Genomic DNA, 16,105 nt, shown 5'->3' with positions numbered 1-16,105 from the left:
CTGGTTGTGAGCGTTTCGAATATTCAATTGTAGCGTTTTATTTTTATATTTGTTCACTCCACACAATGTCAAATACTCCGAATTCTGTCTAGCGTAGATTGCCTCTGCCGTCGCAAAGTTCTTGGCTGTGATATCAAAGTCATCTGCAAAGCCTAGGAGTTGGCCTCGTGCCTCTCATTTCGATGCTCGCTTGTCGGACCAACCCTCGCACCGTTTTAAAAGGTCTCAAGAAGAGTATCCTTTAGATGCGTACGAAACATCTCATTCGATCCGATGCAGCCTCAGTTTGTCCGGAAAACCGTACTCGCGCGTTATATACCATGGCTGGTCTCGATCGACGGTATCGAAGGCTGCATTAAAGTCAATAAAGATGTGATGCGTGGGCACTAGAGTGTCCCAAAATAGTACTATGTCAGAAAACACGGGGGCTCGCCCCTCAAATGATAGCTTAGGGTGTCACAACAAAACTTTTATATGACGTCAACATTGGTTGCCGCGATTTAGGGGTTGCATATTTGAGTTTTATGAAAAAATGGCATTTTTCAGGAGTAAATTCAAAAAAATATTTTTAGAAATGTTAAAGTGGGTGAAACAAGGTACTTAACTATTTTTTCACAATCATTGAGATCTGATACATTCATAAAAAAGTTATGGTGGCATGTCAGGAGTCATATTTGGTTACAAAAATTTATTGAATTCGGCAAAATATTAAAATTTTCGAAATTTCATTTAAATAAACGGCAAAACAGGGTATCGAACAGTATCTCAGAGTAACGTACGTATACTGTATAGATTTTTTCATGTTTAAAACTCCATTTTCAACGACTCACGCTTAGGCATTACTTTGGAGCAAACCTAGTTTCAGGAGATACAATTTCTCAAACAAAGTACCTAATAAAATAAATACGCCCTTTTTAAAAGTGTTTCTTGAGCCTAAATGGTGCCAAATGGAAGGTGCATATTTCCTCTTATCAAAAACGTAAGTGACGTTAAGAGTAAATAGTTCAAGTTTTTTCATTTACCTCTTTTACATAAAACTGCTAAAATTTGAAAATTGCAGAAATGTGTTTTGTTCCGCCTTCATAAAATGGTAAATATCTCAGCAAGATTTGAAGATACGTCCTTAAATTCTTCGGCAAAGTTGTTCGTCAAAAAAATTTCCATCTATACAGTATGCCATTTGCCATTTTTTCATACAGTAATGCCATTTTTTCATAAAACTCAAATGTGCGACCCCTAAATCCCGGCAACCAATGTTGACGTCATGTAAAAGTTTTGTTGTGACACACTAAGCTATCATTTGAGGGTTGAGCCCCCGAGTTTTCTGACATAGAGCTGTTTTGGGACACTCTAGTGGGCACGTTAAGCTTCCGACATTTCTGCAAGATCTTCTCCCTCCATTCATTCCTCCGGTAGCTTTTCCTTCTCTTAACATTTTTGAAACCGACAGAGCCAATCTAGAGCGTTTCTCGGCCATGTTTATAAAACTACTGGTAGGCGGTCCTTACCGGCGACTTTGTTGGTCCTCAGCAACTCGATTTCTCGCTTGACTTCTTGGAGATCAGGGGCTGGGACTTTACTATCATCCATGGGCATTTACAGGTTAACTTCCCTTCTACTTCCTACTGCAACTTTGCCATTGAGGTGTTTATAGAAGTACGGTTTCCACCTGTCAGCCACCTCGCATTCGTTTGTATACAGATTCCTTCTCTCATTCCTACACAAGTCTGGCATCGATGTTCAACCTCTACGAAATAGCGTCACCTTCTTGTATAACTTATACATGCCATTAGCTCGGAATTGTATACTAGTTCATCACGATCTCTATCTGGATCTGCGTTCTGGCGTTACTCCTCAAAATAGTGGGCAACTTGTTCCTTGCTCGTCAGTATTTGGCCAAGTACTTCCTAGTGGTTCAATGCTCAGATTTCTAAGCCTCTTTTTCTCTCCACCGCTTGTTGTTTTCCCATCAAATCAATCATTTCGTATACTCTAGGGCTAGCACTTCAATGGCCGGGTGTATTCTGCCTCAACTGTTTTCGAGGATTGAAGCATCTAATTCCATGAAAGAAGGTAGTGCCTTGTCCAGTATACGTAGTTCTCGGCTGATTGCGGATCAACAAGCTGCATAAAGCTTAGCCGCAGGGAACGGGCTTGACATGTCTGGTATACGGCTGACAATTTTGGATAACCAGACCTCGGGAAGTTATGAAGTTTATAATTCGTTGGTCTTTATGGTTCGTGTCGGTGTGCAGGCTATGAGGCCCGATCACCGGTCTAAATATTTCTGCCCTACCGATCTGGGCGTTCATATCCCCGAAGACGTTCTTGATGCCCCGTGGCGAGCAGCTGTCGTGCTTTACCGTCAGCCGCGCATAGAACGCTTTCTTCGCCGGCTCTTCCTTGGTACGGGCAGAGCAAGCTTATGATGCTGTAATTAATTAGACAGTCCTTTATGCGCAATAGACACGTCCTCTCGTTGATCGTCTTCCTAATTATCACGCGATCCTGCGTTCTACGCAACTCTACAAAGCTCGTTCGCAGTTTGTAGATAGTACCACCGCTCGAGACAACCTTGAGCTTTCCACCGGGGTTCTTCCAAACCTTCTCTCCTTTGTAACAGATTTCCTTCAGAGATACGATGCCAAGTTTGCGGAATTCAAGCTAATCGAATAGCACCCGGTCGCCGCCTACGAAATTAAACGATCTGTAGTTCCAATTACCAAGAAGAACCAAATGAGTCCATTCCGTGCAGTTATTGATTTATTGAAGTAAACGCAGACGATTCACACCTTGGAAAACAGCATTCACCATCATGTTACTGATATACGGCTTTCATTGCTGCAAAAATTGAATGAAAATTGGATTTGGTGAATGGACTTCTTCCGTGCCAACCGAGGTAGTCACATGCCAGAAATCATATCTAAATAAAAATTGCAAAGAATCTGTCTCAGTGCGCCTAATCGAAGATTTCTTCGGAATTTTGAGTTCCTTGGTGTACATAAAAAACTGGAGAGCCACGAATATTGCAAACAGTTGTTTGTTAGAATCAAAAGATGCATTCGCAAAGTTGACATGACGGCCATACAACGCTCCTGTTCCGACATCAAACGGAAGCTTCGCCGAATGGTCGATTACGGATCGTTTTCAAATGTACACTATTTTTTTCGACAATGGATAATGTATCTTTAATTTCGGTAAATCAGATCTTCTTCATGTATCTTTGTCTTTTTCTTGACAGCTTGAGAAAAAAATTCCAAAATTTAGTTGCCACCCGTTAGTTTATGAATCACTTTTACTTATGGGAAAATTGTAGTGGTTCAGTCTAACAAGAAAAAAAACTTATAGGAAGCGAAAATGCAACTACAGTGACGGTTGCTATCTGAAATCTAAACTTTACCTTAAAGTGTACATTTTTATTTGTTCCGTGATCTGTCAGGAGAACAAGTTATTCTTAAACTCGTGTTAAACCATAAATTATTGATTTTATTTGCTTACGAAGTAAACTTATTACAGACACGTTAGATACTGAAACAAATTTTGTTTCTTTGATACAAATTGTCCCTATTCTATCGCATGCTCACAACTGTAACTGCTTGCTGTAACCGACTGCGATCATTTCTCACACCATTAACCTATACAGCGAATGCTGCAAATTGGTTAATTTTTACGAAATCAAGAATGGAATGGCAAAACTAGGTGTAGTTTCAACTGGTCAGTTGTCGATAGTATCAACGTGCAGTAGCACGTGCGATGCCAATGCTTACGGGCAGCAGCGTAAAGTACCTATTGTAGTGCCAGTAGGTGATGATTATGAACTAATTGCATCGATTAGATGGCTTATGCATGAGGCTTTAAATACCCTGACTAAGTGGATTAAACAGCTGGCAAAACCGAACGGATATGAAAAAATCCTCATTACGTTTCGGATCGGACTTCGTACGTGAAGTAGCGTAGCTGAAATGCATATTTTTTTCGCCATCGAAACTGCAGTGCCGGCTTCAACAAGTTGGCATTGTTTTAGCGATTGTTTTGATTGAAAATGGAGGCATGGTATCAAGATAAACAAAGCGCCGTACGCTGAAGTAAATTTTTGCTCGAAAGGCTCGTCGGGCTTAATTTTCATGTTTCAAGCTTATTTACGACTTGGACGTGGTTGCACTCGGCGCTGTAAATATTTTAAGTCGTTCAAGGGTATTGCGTTAGTGCACTTGTACGGTAGGATCACGTGCGTTGTTGTTGTAAAATCCGGAAGGCTATATAACGTTTTGTCTCGCCACTTGTTCAGCTTTTGTGCATACGAGGTGCAGCGTTCAGGTGAACAATCCAATCTCATATGTTTCCTATTTGAGCAGCAGCGCTTTATATGCTTGTCTATTCGCATTTGATGGCTTGTATAACACGTGTTGCGTAGGGTATGGGATGTTCAGTGGTGGTTTGCTAAAGTTCCACTCACTAGAATTCAAAAAACGTTCCGGTATTTTACAATTCTTAGTTTCTTTTCTTACCCACTATTGCTATCGGTAGGCGGGCGGTAAAACACAAGAGCTGGCGGTAAAAGCCGGCCTTTCAAATGTTTCACCGGAAACTGGCGTGGTTTTCAAAAACGTAAACAATAAATAATTTGGAAAGGCAGTTTCCATTAGTTGAATGAGGATACGGATCAGTGATGGCAATCAGTCGCACGCTAGTAAGTCTTTCATCAGTTTTGGTGTAGATCTCAGTGTAGCTAGGTCATGACTGCGGTGGTTTGAATGTGACATTTTGGAAAACCGTGCAACCATGCATGAATGATCTTTCGAATAAATCTACCTGACGTAAAACTGATGAATAAGTATAATTATCCGAACAACAATTTTTCAAATCTTAATCTGTACTGTTTTCTTTGGATGATGATACACGAATGCACAACTGACGCAAAAATTAATAATGGACCATACAGACAACAAAGGAAAAATCTGCTTACTGACAAGGTAAAAAGTTTTGAAAATATCATGAAAGATTAGATTTGTAAATCTCGTTTTGTATGCTTCTTGTGAAGTGCCAGTAAGTAGCTCGAAACGTACGGACAGACTGGCACTTGAATTTGAATTTATTTTCGCCGAAAACCGCCGATCACTAGAAGCAAACAATTTGAATTGCGGCGATCAACTCAATGGAACAAATCTCGTTTTGGTAATATACTTAAAAGCTTCGCATTCCAAACTCGATCCTACCAAGAATAGTGGACAGGCAATGAAATGAGAGAAATTATTCCACCAATAGGATCTACTACAGAAAATTTGACAAAAAGGCTAGTTGAAGAATTTCAATCCATGCCAGAGAAAATTCCATGTCGAGCAGTGGAGAATACAAAAGATTTCGTCGATAAATTAAAAACATCTGGCAGGGGCATTGGGCAATAGTTATGAAGTAACTGCGTTGTTCCTCCCAGTATTCCAGTGAATGAAGCTTGTCCCTTTTCGGAAACTGGCTTATTCCCCAATATAGCTCAAACATGTGGAAATGCAAAGTTCAAGCCTATATGAAATTAACCCGACATTACAACGAAATTATCAACAAAACTATTTCTCTTTTCGAGGCAATTTTTACAAACAAAGCACCTATGGGAAATCCTTTCCTATTTGAGCTATTCATGGCAAGTGTATAATTAAATTAAAGGATAAAAGTCCCTTACCAATCCGCCAGTGACGGTATGTAGACGACATCTTTGCATTCTATAACGATTCTATACCAATTGGTAGAATGACATTTACTGAATATCTGAGTACACTTTGGTCTTAATTAAACGCTGTTAAATTTGAGTTATAGGCGCGAGAAATGATGAGTTTGCTGCGACTATTTGGGGCCTATTTTTTATTGTGGTGTCCGTGTGGTTTCAATTTCCCGCAGGCCGAACGCGCTTGTATGGTACAATCAGGGCCGGCGCTAGCCAATTTGTCGCTCCACGCAATTTCTCAAAATGGCGCTCCCAGAACAACATTTTACTACCTACACACCCGCCAACGCACAGTCTCGTAGCGTCTTTCTGCATAACCACTCACAAGGCAAACAACTCGTGAGCAGCCAGCTGCCCGTGAAGACTAGTTGTACACTGGGATTCAGAATTTGCACTACTTTTTGTTTTCTTCTTCATCTTACGCCCTCGATTCTACACGCGGGTGGGAGTGCGAGTCCTCGTGAGTGATCGGTTTCAGTTGCTCAGGTTGCAATGACGTGCGAGAGCGACGCCCGTGGCTGTTAGCTAAATACACACTCGCAAAAGTTGCTGCAGTGCATGACTAAACAAGAGCGGGAGTCCGAAAGGAATGCTTATGCCGGCGTGTTCATTAGAACGAGTACGCGTGTGTGAGAAAATTAGCCCACACACGTGTGGGCTTCGCAACACTGGTCACAGTCAACCGCCATTTCTTTTGAATAATTGTCGGTTTCTTGAATTAGAATGATAAATCTTCAAAAATGAAAATGTTCGGATCATATTTCCTGTTACTTCAGAAACTTCGTCCTCGTACCTTGCTACTTCATCGAAGATGAATCTGCTGATTGCGGATTCTGAAGAGCAGGGATGGTTCCTCCTCAGAAGAAAAAAAGAGAAGAGAAAAATTCAAACTGTGCTCAGTCTTCAACGCGATTTATTCTGCTCCGTTTCATTTTAACTTTTCTCTTTCTTGCTGAACGCAGTTGTATGAGCAACCGCACCGCACACTGTGCTACTCATTGAGGAGAATGTTAATACACTTTGAATACGTTGATGCGACGCGCTGACGTATGACAACTACGGGTAGTTTTAACATGGGTAGTGCGTTGAGAAAAAACGACGATTGTCAGTAGCGGTCATTGCCATCAGAAAAATATTAATCCATTAATGCAGTTGAGTCATGATTCTTACATTTAGTATATTCAGTTGAGTTTTGCTGCCCGTGAACGCAACTGCATCATATGGTTAGGCATGTCACAACGGCAACAGTGCGAAAAATGTTATTTAGGTATGACAACATTTGAATTCCCATGCATTTGCTTCTTGACGCGCACCAACAGGAAAGTCCCATTATAAACAAAGGTAATTCTCCGCTAAGATTCAAAATTTAACGACTTTTGATTGTCTTGACGCCAGGGCTGTCATTCGCTCACACTATGCGCCCAATGTTCCAATATTATGCCTTGTCGCACAGAGCGATTCGGCAACACACCTCTACAGCTAATATGCACACAGCGTACGAGCGAAAGCGGAGTGGGAGCGAACAACAGCACTCGGTGAAAATCGCCCAGTGAGTGACAAACAGCACTTGGTGCTGCCCTTTGCCACACTCCGTGCGGAATTGCGCAAAAAAATTGTTTTGTATTTACAAATTTTCTGCCCTTTTAAAAGTGAAAATACACGCTGCACTGAACAACTGATATGGTCTATGTTAAGTTAGTACGGATCAGGCACCGCAACAGTAAAAATGCTTTTTTTAATCACACCACTTCAACTGACCCAGCGCAGGGTGTACAATCCAGCCGCGCAGAGTGCGGCTCTTGGTGTGGTAAAGCACGCAGCAAATTTATCACTCTGCGTTTGCGGCTGCCTTTTCTTGGTGCGCGTAAAACACGAAAGAGCGTGTTTAGCAAAAGAGACACTGAAGGGAATTTGTGGGCGAACACACACCGCATGGCGAGTGTTGTGTTGTTTAAGAATGTGTGTCTTTTGGTCTGCGCTGCGGTTTATACCACCTCTGCTTGACGCCTCTGAGTTTGCTGTACGCGCACTGGTTGTTTTGTTTTCACGTTTACTGCTGTAGCTACCGAGAGGACCGGGAGCAAAACGAAAGTTGCTCATTTAAAGAGCGCATTAAGAAGTTTTTCTGCGCGTCAGTTTTTCTCACTATGTTCAGTCTGTTTCTCATTGTGTGGATTTATTTCTCATTTCTGAAAGCACATTGCTCATTGTGTTGAACAAAAAAAGTTGCACTTTTTGCACAATGAGTGAGGAAATAACAAGCCTGCTGAAGAGACTGGACCTCCAGCGCCTCTATGGTTCAAAGGTACAAGTACCAGCGAACCACATGCCCTGGCGGGTGTTGTGGGTTCGAATCCGGTTATAATCTCAGATTACAGCTTGGTTCGACTCATGCACCTTCCAGCATTGGACAAAAGGTAGGAGTCAAAATGACTACTTGTCAAGCATAGCTACCAATACCCCTCCCCCCCCCTTCCTTTTCGCACTTCCCCTCCTTCACCAAAAAAAAAAAAATTCATTTCTTCCCCTACCGTCCCTTCATCAATTGTAGAATCATCGTTTCAAAAAATATTAATATATATGTATGACCGCATTTCAAGGTCAAGACTAAAAACTTGAGATTAGTCTATATTGTTGACGCTTATCAAAGGCTTTTTTGTATGCCAGAAAGGCACTGGGTTCAAAAATGCCACTGCGACAGTCACGAAGATTGTCTTTTATAGCTGGCCCCGATTGCTGTACACAGTTTACGGATTGCTCATACCCATTGATGGAGTTGAGCTGGGTTGTAAGACTGTGCCCCAATTAGGTATTACATGGTTAATAAAACCAACTACCTTCTTGGGATGAAGTTTCCATACTGAGTATGTTAATGAGTATGTGAGTTAATAGGTATGTAGCTTCCGAAGAAGCTGAACTTGGAAGGCGCAAGAGCTAGACAGGAGCAGAGCAAGTGCGCTGAACTTTCTAGTTCCAATTTGCAAAAGCGGCAAATGTCGGTTAAGACCTTGCCAATTCTCTTTAAATAGTAAAGAGTGAGACAGCGTCCGGTGAGGAGTCCCGTGATTGTGCGCAGTTCCCTACGCGTTAAGGTAGGTAGTTTGTTAACTACTGCAGGGTCTGGGTAGATAAACTGTTTAGCTTGTCTACAGCCCTGCGCTTTATACTAACTGAATGCTATTTCTAGCTTATCCCAGTCAGTAAAACGCTTTTGACAGCGGATATGGAGGTGCTCAGAAACGGTTCGGGGCCAATGAACTGATGAGCAGATCCTTGCCTCGCTAGGTTGTCGGCAAGCTCATTGCCCTCGCTTCCGCAGTGTCCAGGCATCCAGAATAATGAAACTTTGTTCTGGCCGGAGAGCTCCCTCAAGGATGTGCTGCACTCCCAAACTAATTTGGATGCACATTTGGTGGACTTGAGAGCCAGTAGTGCAGCCTGGCGGTCCGTGAAGATTCCGATTTTAGCATACCTATACTTTCGTTTTAGACATATTTTGGCGCAGATGTATATTGCATATACTTCCGCTTGAAACGCGGTGGGCCATTTGCCCAGTGGAAGAGCTTCCTTTATTCCGGGTCCGTAGACTCCAGAACCTGAGCAAGTCCCAATTTTTGATCTATCTATAAAGAAGCAAATGGTACCGGATGGAAGAACAGGCCCTCCATTGCTCCATACAGCGCGAACAGTAACAATGACACTGTACGGAACATTCATATTAGGTCGTGCCTCCATCCATTCAGAAATTGTCGTTACTAGGAGTGATAGTTTGAACTCCCTTAGTACGCGAAGGTGACCAATTTGATCCCCCTCAAGTATGTTACGACACCTCTGCAACCTTAGTGCACCGAGTTCGGCTTCCTTCTTCACATGAAGATGTAAAGCTAGCAAGCATAACATTGCCTCTATGGCTGCAGTTAGTGTAGTGCGCATGGCGCTGGTCACTGACCAACATGCCAGGCGATGAACTTTGTTTAGCTTGGCCTGCGCTGTCACCTCGTTTACCTTTGGTCACCATACAAGAGCGGCGTAAGTTAGGCTAGGCTGTGTAATAGTAATATATGACCAAAGCGCTAGTTGTGGTTTTAGTCCCCAGGTTTTGCCAAACAGTGAACTGCATGCCCAGATGGCCGTTGTTGTTTTCTTGACAGCATAGTCTAGGTGAGCGGTCCAGTTCAGTTTATGATCCACAATAATACCCAGATGTTTACCTTCATTGCTGACGAGTAAGAGTATGTCTCCTCCGTCTAGTAAATGGTATCACGACTGTTTTGGAGGGGTTTATATTAAGTCCTTCTCATAGACACCATGAAATAGTGGAGTTTAGAGCTCCTTGCATACGACTGGACAACACTGCGTTAAATTTACCTCTGACGTCGTCGGCGTACGAAATGACCTCATAGACATGCTGTGATAGCTTGTGCAAGAGTGCGTCGACCACCAGTGACCAAAGCAAGGGAGAGAAAACTCCTCCTTGAGGACATCCTTTGATCGCTGAGATTGTGATCGACGTATCTCCCAATGAGGCTGTGATTTCCCTGCTTGACAGCATTGCTTCAATCCAGCTCATTGTCGGCTGATCAGTTCCTGATAAAGGAGAGCCGTGTTAATTAAGGTGAATGACGTGTTATCGAAGGCACCTTCAATGTCAAGAAAAGCACAAAGTGCCGTCTCTTGGCATTGAAGCGACTTCTCAATTAGCGTCACTAGGTAGTAAAGTGCGGTTTCCGTAGATTTACCGCATTGATAAGCATGTTGATTGCCATGTAAAGGAGAGTTCTTCAGAAACTCGTTACGGATGTGATTATCCGTGATTTTTTCCATCAACTTGAGAAGCGTTGATGTCAGACTAATTGGTCTGAAAGCTTTTGGCTATCAAAGGCTTATCACCTACCAAAATCCTGCTATATCTATTTGAAGATGCCTGAAAAATTGCGACGAGCAAATAGCATCGCTAAAGGGCCTATTCGGTGGATTGCTGTACTCCAACGTCAGGCCAAAAGGGAACCAGATGGTTTATGCTGCAAATTTCTAGTGATTGAAAAGTGATTTATATTTTCATATCCAGGGAAAATTTTTGTAAAAAGAAGTAGAATTGTTCTGTGATACTGTATTAACAGCTGTTTAATTTCTAGAATAAGTACACGTGAACATAACTGTATGTCTTCCAAACCATCAGCGAGAGCGGATACACGCAAGCGATTACTTCTATTTTTTCGGCCTAATTACGTACTAGTGGACAAACAGCGGTTTTATTTATTGAATAAAAATTAGCAAATTACTTACATTTTTATGAAAATTGTTATAACACATTAAAGCCTATGAGTGCTACAGTCATCATGCAGTGGCAAAGTTTTTATTTGGGAAAGAGCTGCAAATGAAAAGGAATGTAGGTTAAATTTAAAAGCATGCTGAAAATACCCTCCGGTACCCTAAATTGCAATGATTCCTTTATAGTTTCGATTTACGGTAGGATATTGAGCAGTAAAACTTAGAAGCATATAGATGATTGCAGGATGCCAATTCCGGCCAAAACAACACGGAACAATGTTAATGATTCAGGAAAGGCAATAAAAGTTTATCCAGACTCTGATTCACGTAAATTTCCTGACAGACGGTAAACCATATAAAACTCCTGTTTAAGAACCTGAAGTCTATCTTGGCGTTAGTTTTGTCGCCCATTACCACAAAATCGAACTTCATGTTGCCAAGAACGATGATCACGTATGCGGTATGCATTCGTAATTTTTTTTCGGATGCTGGAATTAAAGCTTTGTGCTGGGGTATTTTACCGCCCAGCTAGCTTCGAGGTACGATGCTGGTCTAACAAGCCAGTCGTCGTATGTTCGAATCTCGGCTAGGCGGTGCTTGCTAGTTAGAGTCAGTAGGATTATTGCACTGGCCCCGTAATTGTCCTGTACTCTAACAGCCGGCTGCGAAGTCTGTCGATAAAGAAGGGTAATGTCTAAAGACGGTATAAACCCATGGCTTTGCTTTTTTGCTGGGGTATTTTGGTTATTAGTTGAGGTATATTTGAAGATATATTTTGTATTTTTTGGTTACCAGAATAGTGATTATTATGCTGGTAGCAGCTGGGCGCGCGGTTGCTCTCTATAAAACAGTTTCGTACTGATTTTGAAGCTTTAGGTCAATATCTAAATTGTTACCGCCAGTTCAAAAAAACATGGTTTCGAGAAAAACGCGTTTAAAGTTTGGTACAGCGATGCACTTTCCTTGAGGTGACCCCACAGTGTTTGCTGTAACTTTTCAGTAAGATCATATATCAAGAAATCCTTATGGCATTACATTTCTGAAGGTGTAAACGTCTCTAAAGTGCAGAAAATTAAATTCGTTTTTTTTTCGACTTTCCAGAGTAGAGTCCCCCTTAGCCTTGGAAGCCTGCGTAAGTCCGTCATTCAAATTATTTGGGTTATTATAGACGGTTGCTTCTTATATTATTCTTGTGAAGCTGACAGTTGACAACCTTTCCTCCGGTACTTGGTTTGAGGTTACCAATCAGCTTCTCAAGATGCCTAGATAAGCCCAGATAAGTCCAAAAAACCTAAGTAACCTTTTTGGTTTTATTACACTCTTAGGATGGGATTTAAGACCGAAAATAGTCATGAAGAGCGCCATAAGAGTACAATAAAACTTACAATGTTGCTTGGGAACTGTTGCATATTTACATGTACATTATCAAGAATTAAAGCAATGCAAGAAACTTAACAAAGTTGTACCTAATCAGTCTATTCTTCCAAGCCTATTTTGAAAGGTGAAATTACCTTTTTTTACAAACTGCAATGTCTATGTTCCAAAACCTGAAAGGATTTTTTTCTTGTCATAACGACATGCGCTGTTTCGAAATTGTAGATATTCGATGAAATGCACTCTTAGTTTTGCGTTCTTTGCCTTTGTTGAACAATTCAGCTAAGAAAACAGGAAGTTACTTAAAACTGTAATGAATATCTTGAGTATTGGATTTCATTTCTGGCGGCACACTCCACGAAGGTTAGTTTGTCAATCATTTCCGATTGCTCATCGGTGGTTCATCACAGTCACAGGAGATCACGGCCCGATATCATTAGCATCCCCCCCATAGTCCTTCAATTGCCATCTTAGCATGAATGACGCGTGCAACGTGCAAAACGGAAACCGCCTTGGCTCCGTTTCTTTCAAAGGAAAAAAAATGTTAGCTCAAGTTCGCACTCATTTTCCGCTCATTAAGTTCACGTTGTTGCGGTCAGTCGTTGCTGCTATATGTTAATAAATCATCCGCATTTTAACGACAACACACATTGGAAACGATTACAGCAAAAGCATTTCGTTGGATCCGCCATGCCGCACCGCGCCGCGCTGCCACCGCGTCGCAGTTGCTAGTATACCCAACCATCACCTACAGCTCCTAGCCATGGTTAAGTTTCCAAATATTTTTCAAAGTCATGAATGTTTGCTGGCCCCGACCTCGACAGCGTGCAAGATACCAAAACACCGTACCTCACCTAGGTGCTAATGGACGACTGCCTGCCTGCCCGCCCCGTATGTGGTGACGGACGGTCAATTTCTGGCAGTCCGTCAAGTATGGAATGCGCGATTGTGCAATGTTGATTGTTTGATTTTCTTTATCATGGCCAGCCCCAGCGTTTGACGTGAAAACGTGTAATAGCTCACACAATTAGTGTGATAGACGATTGGGACTGTTTTCCTTTTTCTGATTTCGACAGTTAAAATTGGTCGTTTCTGTTGAAATTTACCCACAATGCGGTTCGTTAAAGTTTACCACAAGTTCCGATCATATCGCCTCTAGTTATGCAATCTACCAACAAACTGATCATGCTTGTTTTCTTTCCTCTTTCCAACAGCTCCATACGTACTGCCCTGTCGGCGAAATGACCCGGAGATTAACAAGTGTATTAAAAACTCGTTCAACTACATCCGTCCGTACATCTCGCGTGGGTTGACGGAGCTACGGACACCCCCGCTGGAACCGCTACGGATCGAGGAGCTTGCCATGGAGAACAATGCCGGTGCAGTGCGTATCAAGGCCCTTTTCACCGACATTGTTGCCAACGGGGCCGGAAACTACACGATCAAGGACGTACGCAGTGACGTGAAAAAGCTTCGCATCGATATGAGTCTGGGAATTCCGCGGGTCGAAACCCGTGGAAAGTACGAAATCATCGGAAACGTCCTGCTGCTGCCGGTTCGCTCCAACGGCGAGTTCTGGACTGAGTTTAGTGAGTTGAATTTTTGTGGGGTTTTGCGTGAGTTTTTTTTAAGGGTGAGCTTTTTTTTGTTCGTTCCAGGTGACATCAGCGCAATCGCTAAAATCTTCGGAAAACCAATTGAGCGTGATGGTGAAATGTTCATGAGCGTTGATAAGATGCTGGTGGATTTCACGATGAAAAATGCCCGCTTCAAGGTGAAGGATCATGTCAACACCCAGAGCGTGCTAGGTAAGGGGTTTATTTCAATTAGGTTGGAAGTTTGTTTTAAACTAATCCAATTGTACATTGCAGGCGAAGCCATCAATCAGTTCCTGAATCAGAACGCCAACGAGTTGATCCAGGAAATGAGACCGGCTGCCTCCCAGAGTATCGCCAAGCTGTTCCGCAAATTCCTGAACGACGCCTTCAGCAACATCCCGATGCGGTTGTGGTTGCTGGAAGAGTAAAAAGTGTTGATCACTTTTCTTTTTTGAGAGTGCGTGCTGTGAGAGTGTAAATGCAGTGTTGCAGTATAATGTTATGTTAAGTGCATTGACCTAGCCGCTAAGTGATACGTTAACCTGTAAGATTTGAACTACTTCAGCGAAGATATAAAGCAAATGTTTGGAGTACTTCTCGTAGGACAAAAAAAGTCAGTGCTTTTGCGCGTATTTGAGGTTAGAAATTGTATTTTTTTGGTTGCTAAAGAGGAACGTTTTTAAATGTTGAACATTTTGTTCTAAACTTTGTCAGCATTTTTTTAATGTCACCTTTTAATAAACTCATGACATTTAATAAAGATAATATCAAATGAAATCCAATATAATGCTTAAACAATGTTTGGGAAAAGCATTTAGAAAAAAAATTAAACGGTTAAATATTAACCGTACGAACTTTCAGGAAATACACGTTAAAATCCTTCGTCTTGCAATCAAAGAAAGTCAAAAAATGACCTCAAATATTCAATACCATGAGCAATTTATAAAGTTCTTCTAGAATTCGTTTTTTTTTTTTCAATTATACTGCCTTATGAAGTTTGATGTTCAGTTTTCATAATCTTAAGACCTTCTCATAGTTGTTGCAATCTCAAAACGCCGCATCCAAAAAAGCGGAGGAGAATGCCTATTTAAATTCTCCCAGGTACGGATGCTAATTGAGAGACTCAAAATATTTCAAAATTCCAATCAACTGACGCAAGTTATTTATTAAAATCCTTGTACAGTGCTACTTCAAAGTTCTTAGGCACAAATCGCTCTTCGGAAGCAAACGCTCCGCAGCTTCGGAAACGAAGTCAACTTGACAGGTATGGGAGGAAAGCATCCCTTTACAACGTACAAAAGACATCTGAATGTGAGTTAGAATCAGCTAGCATGTAAGGTTCATTCGATTGTAAATACGAACAAAGTATTGTTACGTTTAGTTTTGTACGCAATAGTAAAAAAATATTATGAAAAAATAAACTACGCAAAAAGATCAAATTTACCTCTCATGTTTCGAACTGCGAAAGTCCGCCGAAAGGTTCACGCAATAGCAGCCAAATGTTACATCATTTTCGTTGCCTTCAACTTCAAAACACGGTACGAAAAGCTGGTGGTTATCATAATCGCAAGTTAAATGGTTCATTTGATTTATTCGGCGCCCCTTGTCACAAACACCTTTGATTGTAGCAGCTCACATTCAACTCATAAGACTCATATACAGCATAAGACGCAGAGCCCTAGCAGACTTTTGGAAGTTCGCAAAAAAATTCAATCACTTTCAAGTTTCAAGCGATTGAAACAGTAGAAAAAATTCATAGCAACAACGTGGCGATAGGACTCGTGACTGCCGTGCCGGACCAAGTGGACGGAGAAATTGATAACGAGCCAATTTGGATTGATATTTGCTAAACTGTGCGATGAGACATCCGACCTCCGGTTTGGTAAGAAAAGAAAACCAAAGAAGCTGTAATGCCCATAATCAAGTCAGATTATGCGTTTTTCTTTACAAATTAGCTCCATTTCGTAAAACACGTGCTCGGTGAGAATTTTTGGCTATCTCTAACGGTGCGAAATCCTGAAAGTGAAAAATGTGCTTCTTTCTTTGCCCGTCCTGTACTCGAATAAAAGTTAATTGAGCAATATCCTTCCCATGGAATATTCAAAACCCGTTCGTAATATCATTAATTTCAGGAAGAAAGGCA

The 16,105-nt window shown here is 41.6% G+C and overlaps 1 protein-coding gene across 1 annotated transcript in view; it reads left to right on the top strand.

Annotated features, from left to right (window-relative positions):
• The window catches only part of LOC128741710 (circadian clock-controlled protein daywake-like), a 43,668-nt gene extending 28,286 nt beyond the window's left edge, over nucleotides 1–15,382 (top strand). Inside the window, exons 3-5 of the mRNA XM_053837696.1 lie at nucleotides 13,579–13,953; nucleotides 14,023–14,172; nucleotides 14,236–15,382. Of these exons, the coding sequence (XP_053693671.1) occupies nucleotides 13,579–13,953; nucleotides 14,023–14,172; nucleotides 14,236–14,390 (680 nt within the window). The 3' untranslated portion in view covers nucleotides 14,391–15,382. The remainder of the gene's footprint in view (nucleotides 1–13,578; nucleotides 13,954–14,022; nucleotides 14,173–14,235) is intronic.
• Nucleotides 15,383–16,105: the final 723 nt, after the last annotated feature.

Source organism: Sabethes cyaneus, chromosome 3 (assembly GCF_943734655.1).
Source record: "Sabethes cyaneus chromosome 3, idSabCyanKW18_F2, whole genome shotgun sequence".
NCBI lineage: Eukaryota > Metazoa > Arthropoda > Insecta > Diptera > Culicidae > Sabethes > Sabethes cyaneus.
This window is presented reverse-complemented; position numbering and strand designations above follow the sequence as displayed.